Source organism: Nematolebias whitei, chromosome 19 (genome assembly GCF_014905685.2).
Source record: "Nematolebias whitei isolate Nwh7 chromosome 19, NemWhi1, whole genome shotgun sequence".
Classification (NCBI taxonomy): domain Eukaryota; kingdom Metazoa; phylum Chordata; class Actinopteri; order Cyprinodontiformes; family Rivulidae; genus Nematolebias; species Nematolebias whitei.
This window is the reverse complement of record NC_056516.1, coordinates 6,039,948-6,052,411: the sequence shown is the minus strand read 5'-3', so window position 1 is coordinate 6,052,411 and position 12,464 is coordinate 6,039,948. Positions and strand designations below refer to the sequence as shown.

Below are 12,464 nucleotides of genomic sequence, written 5' to 3'. Positions count from 1 at the left end.
GGGCTGCTGCCTGGATCACAGTGAGCCGGGGTGTCTGCAGCAGACAGAAACTGAAACGAGGACAGCCGCTACCCTAACAGAACCGCCCGCCCCTTCATGAATAATAATCATAATGTGTTATAATTGTTGTGTGTTCTTATGTGGTTGCACATGACCAGTTCACTGCAGCCCATCCCCTCCTGCACCGCGCCCCCACCTCCCCGGCAGCCATGTCCAACCTGTGCACAAGGCTGAACTCTGGGTCAGAGACTGAGACGGGCACAGTGCACGCAGCCTGTTGAGTTTCTCTCACTGTCAGATGGGCTGTTTCTGCTGCTTCACTTATAAAAGAAAAATATTGATGCTAACAGATGATTATTTATGCCCCAGATTATAGCAGAGATGTGTCTCTGTTAAAGTTTATTGTTAAACATCTGCTACATTCAGTTCTACAAGTTTGTAAACAACAACAAAGTGTTGTGGCTGTTCACATGAGCTCAACTTGATTCAGTTTAGAATCGTACTGAGGTAACTGTACTCTGATAAATGTAATTTAATAACAGATCAAATATGAAAAATAGTATTCAATAACATGAGTGGAAATCCTGTAAATATAATTCTTTGAATTAAATAATAATTCTGGGGAGAAATCTGTCAGTCTAACATAAAAACAAGTTAATTTAAACTCTTCAAATTACTCTAGGGGGCAGCACGGTGGCACAACTGGTAGAGCTGCTGCCTCTCAGCGAGCAGGTCCTTGGTTCAAACCCCTGTCCAGGGGCCTTTCTGGGTGGAGTTTGCATGTTCTCTCCGTGCATGGAGTTTGCATGTTCTCTCCGTGCATGCGTGGGTTTTCTCCTGGTGCTCCGGTTTCCTCCCACAGACCAAAAACATGCATGTTAGGCTGATTGGTAACTCTAAATTGTCCCTAGGTGTGAGAGAGAGTGAATGGTTGTTTGTCTCGTTTGTCTCTATGTGGCCCTGTGATGGACTTGCGACCCGTTCAGGGTGTACCCCACCCCTCGCACAGTGATTGCTGGACATGGGCACCAGCGACCCCCGTGACCCAAAATGGAACAAGCGGGTAAGGATAATGGATGGATGGATGGATGAAATTACTCTAGGTGTAGAATAAATGTTCAGTCAACAGATTTCTTTCCTCTTTAATCCGTGAAATGTGTTTTTCCCTTTAGGAGTCTCTGCATGCTCCTGTGAAGTCTAGTCGAGTGGCGCTCCCAGGCCGTCAAAAGGCTGAAGCTCCTGCACTGGAATCCGTGCACGGTGCTCACAAAGCAGCCTTCCCATCTGCTTCACAGGAATCTGCTGTGCCACCAAGTCCCCTGAAGAGTCCAGCTCTCTCCAAAGATCTTCACCACATCCCCAGTCCCCAAAAGCCAGAGCTCCAAGACAAACCCACTGTTTCCAGCTCTGTGGCCCACCAGGACAAGGTCCCGGCTGCAGCACCTGGTAAGTTTGGTTCCAACATAAAATCACCATCATTGTATTCAAACTATTCATTTATGCACACGACACTGTGCTATCTGTCCTGAACTCCAAAAAGGTGCAAAGTCTTTCCTGGAACGTTTTGGAGAAAGGTGCCAGGAGCGCAAAGATCACATGACACCAAACGAACGCCTCACTTCGGCCAAGAAGACTTGTGTAACTCCGTCAGTCACACCAAACACCAGGTTGATGCAGGAGAGGCTGAGAGCTGCTCACACTGCAAACACCACCACTGCTGAGCTCACTCAAAGAAGCAGACTGGTATGTTCAGGGTTCCCAGCAACTCTGGAAATCAGGGAAACCTGGAAAATGACTTTCACATCTTCCACTCAGGGACGTTGTGAAAAAAATATTAATACTGTGTTTAATTCAGTGACTGAGCACTGCTAATTCAACAATGATGTTTCTGAGATTCTGATGTGTGCTGGTGTCAGTCGGTCCATGTTCTGCTCCTACAGTACACATGTCCTCACTGAACAAGACAAGACTACGTTCTAAATGTTCCGTGCGACAGGAAATCTGGAATTTCAGCATTTACGCAGGGGATTTTGTTTTCCTGTTTCATCAAACCCATGCTGGAGTTCCTGCGCCGTCTTTTCAATATTTTAACGGCCGTAAGAAAAACCAGATCCTCTTAATTTCAGGAGCGGGAGTGTGAGCTGGCCCAGATCCGCAGCGGCTTCCAGAAGGGGAAGAGTGTGTGGAACGTCAAGGATGAATCGGCAGGAACAACGATGAACAACAAGGTTTGGAACAAGTGCCTGATGTGTGATGTGATGTAAATGTTTGCTTGGTTAAAAACAGAAATATTCAAGACGAATGGAAGTGTAACAATAAAAACATGAAAACAAAAAAATCAATGTTCAAAGATGCTCGTTTCTTAAGGCTTTAGAATAAGCCACACATAAATGCGTGAATACACCTTTCACCTGATTGTTCAGTGATGACGTTAACAGTTAGAGGGACGGGTTTATACCTGTTCTGTTCACACAGGTGAACCCAGCTGCTCCCTGAGCTCAGGATGTTTGACGGCTACACGTTTGTCTGAAAAGACTGCTGCAGTTTGAGGAGTTTGAGCCAGAGGTCGGAGCAGCAGCTCTTTGAGAGTTATAAATCTTGCTGCTGTTCTTATTAAATATTAATATAGAGCTTTACATGTGACTGTTGGGTTTCATTTGCTCTAATCTGTGAATGTACTAAAAATGAATAAATAAAAAATACAGTGTTAAGGTCAGACATGTTTATTCTTTCAATTTCAATGCAGTTTATTTATATAGCGCCAAATCACAACAAAGTGGTCTCAGGGCACTTTACAGAAACATTCACTTACATAAAAGCCAATTAATAAAGTTCTCTATCTAAGGAATCCAGCAGACAAGTTGAATCTTGGCTTTGTTGCAGTCTCCCATCCTGAGCAAGCACAGTGGTAACAGTGGAAAGGAAAAACTCCCTTTTAAAAGGAAGAAACCTCCAGCAGAACCAGGCTCAGGACAAGCGGCCATCTGCTTTGACCGGCTGGTTGAGAGGACAGGAAGGAGAGACAGACGAACGCAGAATGGTAGGTCCAGATATAGGTCCAGGTGTACCTGAAAGACAAAAAAAAAAAAAAAAAACACATGTTAAGGGTAGAAAAAATAATTACTAATACAAAACAGGTTGAGCAGAGTAAGTAAAGACAGTAGCAGAGTAAAAATTGTGGTCAGTTTGTCCTCCAGCAGTCTAAGCCTATAGCAGCATAACTAAGGGACAGCTCAGGAAACCCAAGCCGACCCTAACTATAGGATTTAGCAAAAAGGAAAGTCTTAAGCCTAGTTTTAAACTGGATAATGTGTCAGCCTCACGTACAGAGATTGGAAGTTGGTTCCACAAGAGGGGAGCCTGATAACTAAAAGATCTGCCTCCCATTCTGTTTTTGTAAATTCTAGGAACCACAAGTAAACCTGCAGTCTGAGAGCGAAGTGCTCTGTTAGGAAAATATGGAACAATAAGATCTGTAATATAAGATGGAGCCAGGTTGTTGAGAGCTTTGTAGGTTAGAAGTAAGATTTTGAATTCTATTCTGGACTTGACAGGGAGCCAATGGAGAGAAGCTAAAACTGGAGAAATATGATCTCTCCTATTAACTCCAGTTAAGACTCTGGTAGCAGCATTTTGGATAAACTGAAGATGTTTTAAAGAAGTATTTGGACATCCATATAATAAACCATTGCAATAGTCCAGTCTAGACGTGACAAATACATGGACCAGTTTTTCTGCATCATTTTTAGATAAGATGTTTCTAATTTTAGTGATATTACGCAGGTGGAAGAAGGCAGTTCTAGTAACGTTTTTAATGTGGGGGATAAAAGACATGTCCTGATCAAAAATAACACCAAGATTTTTAACATTAGAGCTGGAGGACAGATTAATGCCATCTAAGGAGGGAGAAAGACCGAAAAATTCATTCCTATGGTGCTCAGGTCCAAAAACCAAAACCTCAGTCTTGTCTGTGTTCAACAGGAGAAAATTAAGGGTCATCCAGGTTTTTATGTCTTTAAGACATGCTTGTAGTCTAAGTAGCTGATTGGATTCATTGGGTTTAATGGACAAATATAATTGTGTGTCATCAGCATAACAATGGAAATTTATCCCATGCTGTTTAATAACTTTAACTAATGGAAGCATATATAAAGTAAAGTGTATTGGCCCAAGCACTGAGCCCTGAGGAACTCCATGACTAACTTTGGTGTATGAAGAAGATTTATTATTTACATTTACAAACTGGAATCTATCAGATAGATATGATTTAAACCATTTTAGATTTTTGCTGAAAACGAACTTAAACGCTTCCTCCTCCTCCATGCCGGTTTCGTTCCTGTAACCAAAATAAGCCTGCAAAATTCTGGAATAATATGCCCTTGGGTGCTCATTCTTACCTTGCATGACATTGTCGGCGGCTGGATATCCGCCAGGTCCCGCGCAAGGGGTATACTCTTTCATAAGAGCAGCACATAACAGGCGGTAATCCTTTCTTGTGGCATCAGGTTGACGCTCTATAAAGGAAAACACCGTCCTGGCTGAAGTGAGCCTGATCAAACCTACTTTATCCTCAACTGTAGCGTTGTGATAGCTTCTTAATTGGAAGTCAAGGTCGTGCAGATAGGCCTTAGTGTCGGTTGAACCCAACGGCCCTGGCTCAAAGTGTTGGACATATTTCGCTATTTTATGCAATGCCGCTATTGAGAGCAGAGGCTGAAGGATTGGTGTTGTTGGAACAAAATAATCACGTGGAGGTGATTCACCAGACTCACGTGGAGTGGCATAAGGGGATTATGTGTAGGAGGTACAGCAAAATCCTTCTGAGGTGGTGATGGTTGACCTGGACTCTGACCCAGTTCGTCTTTGAGTTACAGACATCCTTGCCTCTCGTCAGAGATTTTATTTGTGGCTGCGGCAAGTTGTGTCTCACAGGCTGGTAAGCGTTCATGTGATGTATGACACTCACTTTGTAAACGCACGCCTTGTTGGACTAACGCCGCTTTTTCCAATATGCACTTGTCCAGAGATTTTGATGTTAGCTGCAACCGTTGGTGCAGAGCATCATAGTCTGAACACAGTGCTTGGTACCGCATCCCTCCATCACGTAGCTTTTCCTCATATGAGTTTGCTTGTAACAACAGCTGAGCTTGTGAGAGCTCTTTTTCACGTTTCAATTTATCCTCCCAGTTCTCCTTCACCAATTGAAACTGTGCTCTGAGTTTTAGACACTCATCAATTGTTGTTTCGCGGGCCTCTGTCTCGCGTTTCAACCTTATATCAAGGGCTTCTGCCCTGTTGGCCTCAAGGTAAAATTTAGCCTTTAGCAAGAGTGCTATTTTAGCTAGTTGTTCATAGCCTGACTTTTTTATTGCTGCAGAAGTTACACTGTCTGCAACTTCCCTCAGCTCGTCCAACAACTCTGTTGAGTTCATGCTGTCCACCTGGTCACCATATGGATATAAAGAATCTGTGAGCAGCCTTAGGGCTGTCTCAAGCCAGTCCTTTTTATCACATGGAGCAACATCAGCATTCTCAGCTTCTGTTAAATCTGCCATAGTTGTATTTACTGTTCAGCAAAACCTATCTGGTTAAACTGTCGCAATCCCAGAGTTTTTCAACAGGTAAATGTTTGTATTTAAGTGAGCAGTGAGTTTCACACACTATTTTAGCTCTGGGTTTTATCAACAGTACTGTTATAAGCCAACTTTCCAATAAATGGGCCCCTGTGTTTAGGCCTTACCCCATTAATATTGTAAGTAAATGCTTCCTTTGGCAGTGTTACTTAATATGAGCTTAATTCTAACAGATATAAGAGCCAGGCTATTTCAGTGTTCATTTACTCCAATGTACTTAAAATTAAATAAACCTGCAATATTTTCTAAGAAGACTGACAGCAACTTTGTAGTTGTAAACGCGCCTTAAGCAGTTTAATTTACTAGAATTTGCTATTTAAACAGTAACTCATAAACCAGGCTTGATTAACAAAAAACATTTTTAAATGAAAAGCGAGTGTGCAGCTCTCAGTTCTGAAAAACTGTTATACTCTTTTTTTTCAACAGCAGGTGGCGGTGTAAGCTTACTTTTACCGGTAGGAGTCACTGACGACTTCCTGTGAACCGTCCTGTTGACATCCGGTCATTAGCCGTTAGCTACGATTAGCAACGGTCGAACATGGTTCAAATCAGCATTTATGGACGGATTTAAAGCTGTATGTGGCGTCGCTTCACAAGCACGCTCTTTATGCATGGACTCATGAGTTTAGGAACGAATGTCAGGGCTTTATTCAGCTTTTTTAAACACAAAGGAAGACTCCGTTAAAAACGAGCTTCATTTCCGGGGTCACGTGACTTTACAGACACGTGAACATCGGGGGTGGGCTTTTCGCACTGACGCCAGAGTGAGTGGACGTACACGGCGTTACGTCACCAGCTTCTCAGCGAATCAGAATGTCCCAAACAGCGGTCCTCGACCAATCACAGCTCGTGTGTACTCGCCTTAAGCTAGCAGTTTGCTTCAACAGTCCGGCCACAACATTGCCTATTAAAGCTTCGAAAATGTTCAATTAACTGTGGGAATGTAACGAATTAGCATAGAAGCAGCTCTGAGTCGGCGCTCAGCTCCAAAGACAACGTTTCACCATTTAAAACACGTCTCGTTGAGTCCAGTAACAGAACCGGGTCGAACTCGCAGAACCCCTGGTCATGCTAGAGTTTCAAACAGAATGAATGCCTTATTCCCTGTGCTTACAGCTTAATTACACAAACAGAATGACACTTTCAGCTTCAAAATGAACACATTGACGCAATTCTGCATCTTTCTGAACCCCACAGCCGTAAAATATGTCTGTAGCAACGTCAAAACTCTGACTTTTTTATGCCAACATGTCGAGTTATTCACAGTTTCACAAGTCACACATAATTTATCTCTTTAGAAACGTTACGAGCCACCAATTATGTAGTATGTCAGGACAGCTTTGCTGTGGACACACTACTAATTAATTATTCTTAAAGCTAGTTCAAGCACAAAGAATATTAATTGTTTAATTACAACGGATTCTTTTCTTTTTCGAGTTAAACTTCTGCCATGTGACCGAGATAACTGTGAGTGGACTGTTTAATCAGTGACATGAGACGCCATTTTATCTTTGACCCATCAGAATAAATGCGGTCATTTATTTAACAGAATCAAAATTTAACATCAAAACATGTACACATTGATTTGCTAATCTGTTTCTGATTAATAAACTTGGCAAGCTTTACTAACAAGTCAACAGAACATTACTGATTGAGACTGATTCATCTCTGAAGGCATCTAGTTTGATTTACTGGCGAATAGAAGTTTAAAGAGAAGGAGAATTTAAGTTTAAAGATTTAAAAAGGTTTAGATGGAAGCTATGTGTGAAACCAGAACTTTGCACCCTTCCTCCGACATCCCGCTCAGCTTTCCGGTACACTTCAGGACGTGCAGCGACTTTATTACCTTAGATCAGACCTGGGCATTGTACGGCCCCAGGGCCACATGCGGCCCTTTGGTTGACTCTGACCGGCCCCCGTAAGGGGAATTACAAAATACATGTGTAAACAAATGAAGTTAACCAAATCCAGATATAGATCCTCTCTCAATGATGATGTCAGCTTTGCTTCACATCTCCACCTCAGACCTTGAACCTGACTTTAACATTTCCGTTAAAGCCCAACAGAGACTAGACTTCTCTCACTAAACAAGAAAAAATAACCGAAAAACACCAAATGAGATGTTTAGACTACAAATGTAGGCACGTAAAGAACCGGGACTCGAAATCACAGTTCAGTGACGATCACTATTATATGATGTTTCATAATATCTGGAGTACAAAGACAATATTGTGATATATTTACAAAGCTAAGAACTTTTTCAGCAGTATATAAAACTCAAAATGAGTTTTGGGGTGAATGTGACTGAAAATGATCACTAATATAACGTCACAAATGGTAAAAATGTTAACAGTTTACCATTGTACTGGGAAATTTAATTGAATAAATGACATTTTTTGTAAGGAAACCTCACTTTTTCGTTGCTTAATCATAACAAATACTCTTACCAGCTTGTTAAAACAGTGCTATGTACTGTGTTTAATAATGAAATACTATTATTATTATTATGCAGTATTGAGTTATGTTGAAATCAGGTCTCTCTTGTAAATGAGTCCTCGAGGCTCAATGGGATTTACCTGTATAAATAAAGGTTGAATGAAAAAGTCATTTGTGCCAGCCCTCCACAATATTTGCTGTTTCTCATGTGGCCCCATGGAAAAAATAATTGCCCACCCCTGCCTTAGATGGAGATACCTCCACTCCTGAACAGAAGTCCATTAGTATTATCCCTTTACAGCGTCTCCGGTTAAAGTAACTGGGAATCTTTAGAATAAATGCATATACTCATGAGGTACTCGGTTCCACCGAATAAGCTTCCTTAGAAGTGGAGCATTTACTGCTCGGGTTGAGTGCACAGCGATGCGAGCGGTGACTCCGCTAAATGGAGGGACCCCTTGGCACACGGTCCCATCCATCCGCTGCTTAAGTGAGTCTCATCTCTGACTGAAAGTTCCAGCAAGACTGGAAAAGAGTAAGACTCGTGAAGACTAATACTGAAGACTTAGCCCTAAGACTTAAGACTCCGACTGAGTTCCAGCACTGAACTCCAGGACTGCACTTCAGGACTGAACTGAGTTCCAGGACCGGGCTGAATAGTTCCACGAAGTGTTCCTTTTAAAGTGGTATACACTTCCTGTTATTCCTGATAGGTTGAAACAACCAGCAGGGGGGTGGTTCTAGTGATGTCAAGAGGGTCACTAGAAGTCAAAAGACAGCAGGAATGTTTACAAACGGTTAGTACAGACAGAAATATTATGACGAAGTGGGACAAACGCAGGTGCCAGTTGAAGTTATTTACTATCTGCTAGCTTTAAGAACAAGACACTTCGTTCTAATAACTCGTCTCTGTTTGTCTCTGACTTTCGACCGACATCACTAAATGCACACTTACTTCGTAAATAGGCATTTAACTGTATGATCAAAAATCTGCTGAGGTTTAAAAATCATTAATACTGTTTCACAGTTGATTTAAATGAGTGGTTCACTTCAACATTTAGAAATGGTATGAACTAAACACACTTTTGATTATCAAGATATTGTAAAATAGTAATGATAATATAAAAAAGAAGAGTGTTCTTTCAGTTGATTAATTCAGGATACAATTAAATAGTCTCTTGATGAGATAATTTGTATTTCTGGATTCAAATCAATGAAATAACAGTTCCTGTCCCCTGAAGGTCTTCAGAGACAGATTGATGTAGGAGGTCTAGTTCACTACACATGTTATGAATGTCTCCTAGGACAAGTCTAGTGATGTAGGAATCCTTTGGCAGAATGACTTGCTGCTTAGAATCATATGGCAAAGCTGCTCGACTCAACCTTCCTCCAACAGTCTTTCTTACCGGCCCCAGTGACTCCAAAACTTTCACTCATTTGGACAAGAGCACTTGATATTGTTTGTCTTTCACAGCTTTCTCTTGTTGTTTTCCGTCCAGAATCTTTAAGATGCAGTCGTGAACATTCTTGACACTGAGTCTTTTCCTTGCAGCTGTTGCTCATATGACCATGTTTTAGGCAGCCAAAGCATAGTCCTTTACTTTTCAAAAAGTCCATCTTCTCTGCATGTGTTTTACTCTTTAGTTTTCTGCAGGACGAAAGAGTGTGTTGCTCTCCTTTACAGAAACTACAAGGTTTGCTCTTTGGGTCTAGGTGGGGTGTCTGTGTTTGTTGTCTTTCCTGCTTGCAGCCGTCTGTATCATCTCTATATTCACCTTTGGGGTGAAAGACAGTTGTTGTGAACACCCTTTTTGGTTGAACCGTTTGTGAACGTTGCTCCTTTCATTTCTGTTTTGCAGGTTCCTTTGCATTTGCTGAATCCTTAATATTTCCATACAGTGGGAATTGAAATAATTTTATTTATAAAGAATCTCATGAAGTCATCACTACTTATAGTTGTAGGGATACATGGTTCAACAGAAATGGGACTTAATTAGTCTAGCAATAGTACTAAACAGAAACCTAGGGTTATTTTTATTCTCCTCTATTAAAGATCAGTAATATAAAGTGTTACGGAGAGCTTTTTTATATGTTAGCAGACTATCTTTCCAAGTTAAATAAAATTTTTCAACATTAGTAGAGCGCCATTTTCTCTCCTGGTTTCTAGATGCCTGCTTTAAAGTATGTAACTCAGAATTGAACCAAGGAGCCAGTTTCTTCTGATTGATTACTTTCTTTTTCAGTGGAGCAATTTTATCAAGTGAAGTTTGCATTGAAGTTGTAAGATGATCAACTAGATGATCTAAGTCTTTGATACTTTTAAGATCATATATGTTTTCTAAATGTTTTGTATTAAAGGTGCAGAAGCCTGTACAGAGTGAAGTTTCTCAGAGTGAACCTGCAGCATCTACCAAGAACATCAACACCCCCCCCAGGTGCAACTCTCCAAGTAGGAACTGGCTTCTTTTTAACTTCCCATGCTAATGTGTTAGTAAAACTACAGCTAGAGGTTTAATTTATAGAGTAATTATATTTATTTTACAAATAAATTCATATTGTTTAATCAGATGTTTTTACAGTAATGTGTAAGTTGTTCCTGTCCCCCTGCATGTCAGCTCTCTTTCACTGTGTTTGTCAGTTTGATTTTTAATGTTTGTGTTGAATTTTACCATACCATACCATACCACTTTATTTATAAAGCACTTAAAACAGCTACAAGGCCAACCAAAGTGCTGTACAGACAAAACAACAGGTAACACACCAAGCAAAATACAAAATGAGGTAAATCGGAATATAGACATAAAAAACGATGCAGATAATGACGACAAACCAGTGTGGAGCAAACCGGATCAAAACACAGATCATCTGGTGTTGAAAGCTACTGAATAGTAGTGAGTTTTTAAACGGGACTTGAAAACCGAGAGGGAGGGGGCCTGTCTGACAAGCAGAGGTAACTCGTTCCAGAGTCTTGGTCCTGCTACAGAGAAGGCCCTGTCACCTCTGCGCTTAAGACGAGTTCCGGGAACTGTGAGGAGCAACTGGTCCGCTGACCTCAGTGTACGTGGTGGGACATACGGTTGTAGCAGATCAGAGAGATGGGGGGGGGGGGGGGGGGACACTGTTCAGTGATTTGTAGACATACAGGTCCTTCTCAAAAAATTAGCATATTGTGATAAAGGTCATTATTTTCCATAATGTAATGATAAAAATTAAACTTTCATATATTTCACATTCATTGCACACCAACTGAAATATTTCAGGTCTTTAATTGTTTTAATACTGATGATTATGGCATACAGCTCATGAAAACCCAAAATGCCTGTCCCAAAAAATTAGCATATTTCATCCCACCAATGAAAGACAATTGTTTTTAATACAAAAAACACCAACCTTCAAATAATCATGTTCATTTATGCACTCAATACTTGGTCAGGAGTCCTTTTGCATGAATGACTGCTTCAATGCGGCGTGGCATGGAGACAATCAGCCTGTGGCACTGCTGAGGTGTTATGGAGGCCCAGGATGCTTCGATAGCAGCCTTAAGCTCATCCAGAGTGTTGGGTCTTGCGTCTCTCAACTTTCTCTTCACAATATCCCACAGGTTCTCTATGGGGTTCAGGTCAGGAGAGTTGGCAGGCCAATTGAGCACAGTAATACCATGGTCAGTAAACCATTTACCAGTGGTTTTGGCACTGTGAGCAGGTGCCAGGTCGTGCTGAAAAATGAAATCTTCATCTCCATAAACTTTTCAGCAGATGGAAGCATGAAGTGCTCCAAAATCTCCTGACAGCTAGCTGCATTGACCCTGCCCTTGATAAAACACAGTGGACCAACACCAGCAGATGACATGACACCCCAGTGACTGTGGAAACTTGACACTGGACCTTAAGCAATGTGAATTCTGTGTCTCCTCTCTTCCTCCAGACTCTGGGACCTTGATTTCCAAAGGAAATGCAAAATTTACTGTAATCAGAGAACATAACTTTGGATCACTCAGCAGCAGTCCCAGGCGAGATGCTTCTGACAGTCTCTTGTTCAAGAGTGGCTTGACCTGGGGAATGCGGCACCTGTAGCCCATTTCCTGCACACGCCTGTGCACGGTGGCTCTGGATGTTTCTACTCTAGACTCAGTCCACTGCTTCCACAGGTCCCCCAAGGTTTGGAATCGGCCCTTCTCCACAATCCTCCTCAGGGTCCGGTCACCTCTTCTCGTTGTGCAGCGTTTTCTGCCACACTTTTCCCTTCCCACAGACTTCCCACTGAGGTGCCTTGATACAGCACTCTGGGAACAGCCTATTCGTTCAGCAATTTCTTTCTGTGTCTTACCCTCTTGCTTGAGGGTGTCAATGATGGCCTTCTGGACAGCAGTCAGGTCGGCAGTCTTACCCATGATTG

The 12,464-nt window shown here is 41.8% G+C and overlaps 1 protein-coding gene across 1 annotated transcript in view; it reads left to right on the top strand.

Annotated features, from left to right (window-relative positions):
- Positions 1 to 10,712, top strand: part of LOC119426035 (anillin) — an 89,033-nt gene extending 78,321 nt beyond the window's left edge. Inside the window, exons 2-6 of the mRNA XM_037693596.1 lie at positions 1,173 to 1,446; positions 1,541 to 1,743; positions 2,127 to 2,228; positions 10,428 to 10,518; positions 10,708 to 10,712. Coding sequence (XP_037549524.1) covers positions 1,173 to 1,446; positions 1,541 to 1,743; positions 2,127 to 2,228; positions 10,428 to 10,518; positions 10,708 to 10,712 — 675 coding nt within the window. The remainder of the gene's footprint in view (positions 1 to 1,172; positions 1,447 to 1,540; positions 1,744 to 2,126; positions 2,229 to 10,427; positions 10,519 to 10,707) is intronic.
- The last annotated feature ends 1,752 nt before the right edge of the window (positions 10,713 to 12,464 follow it).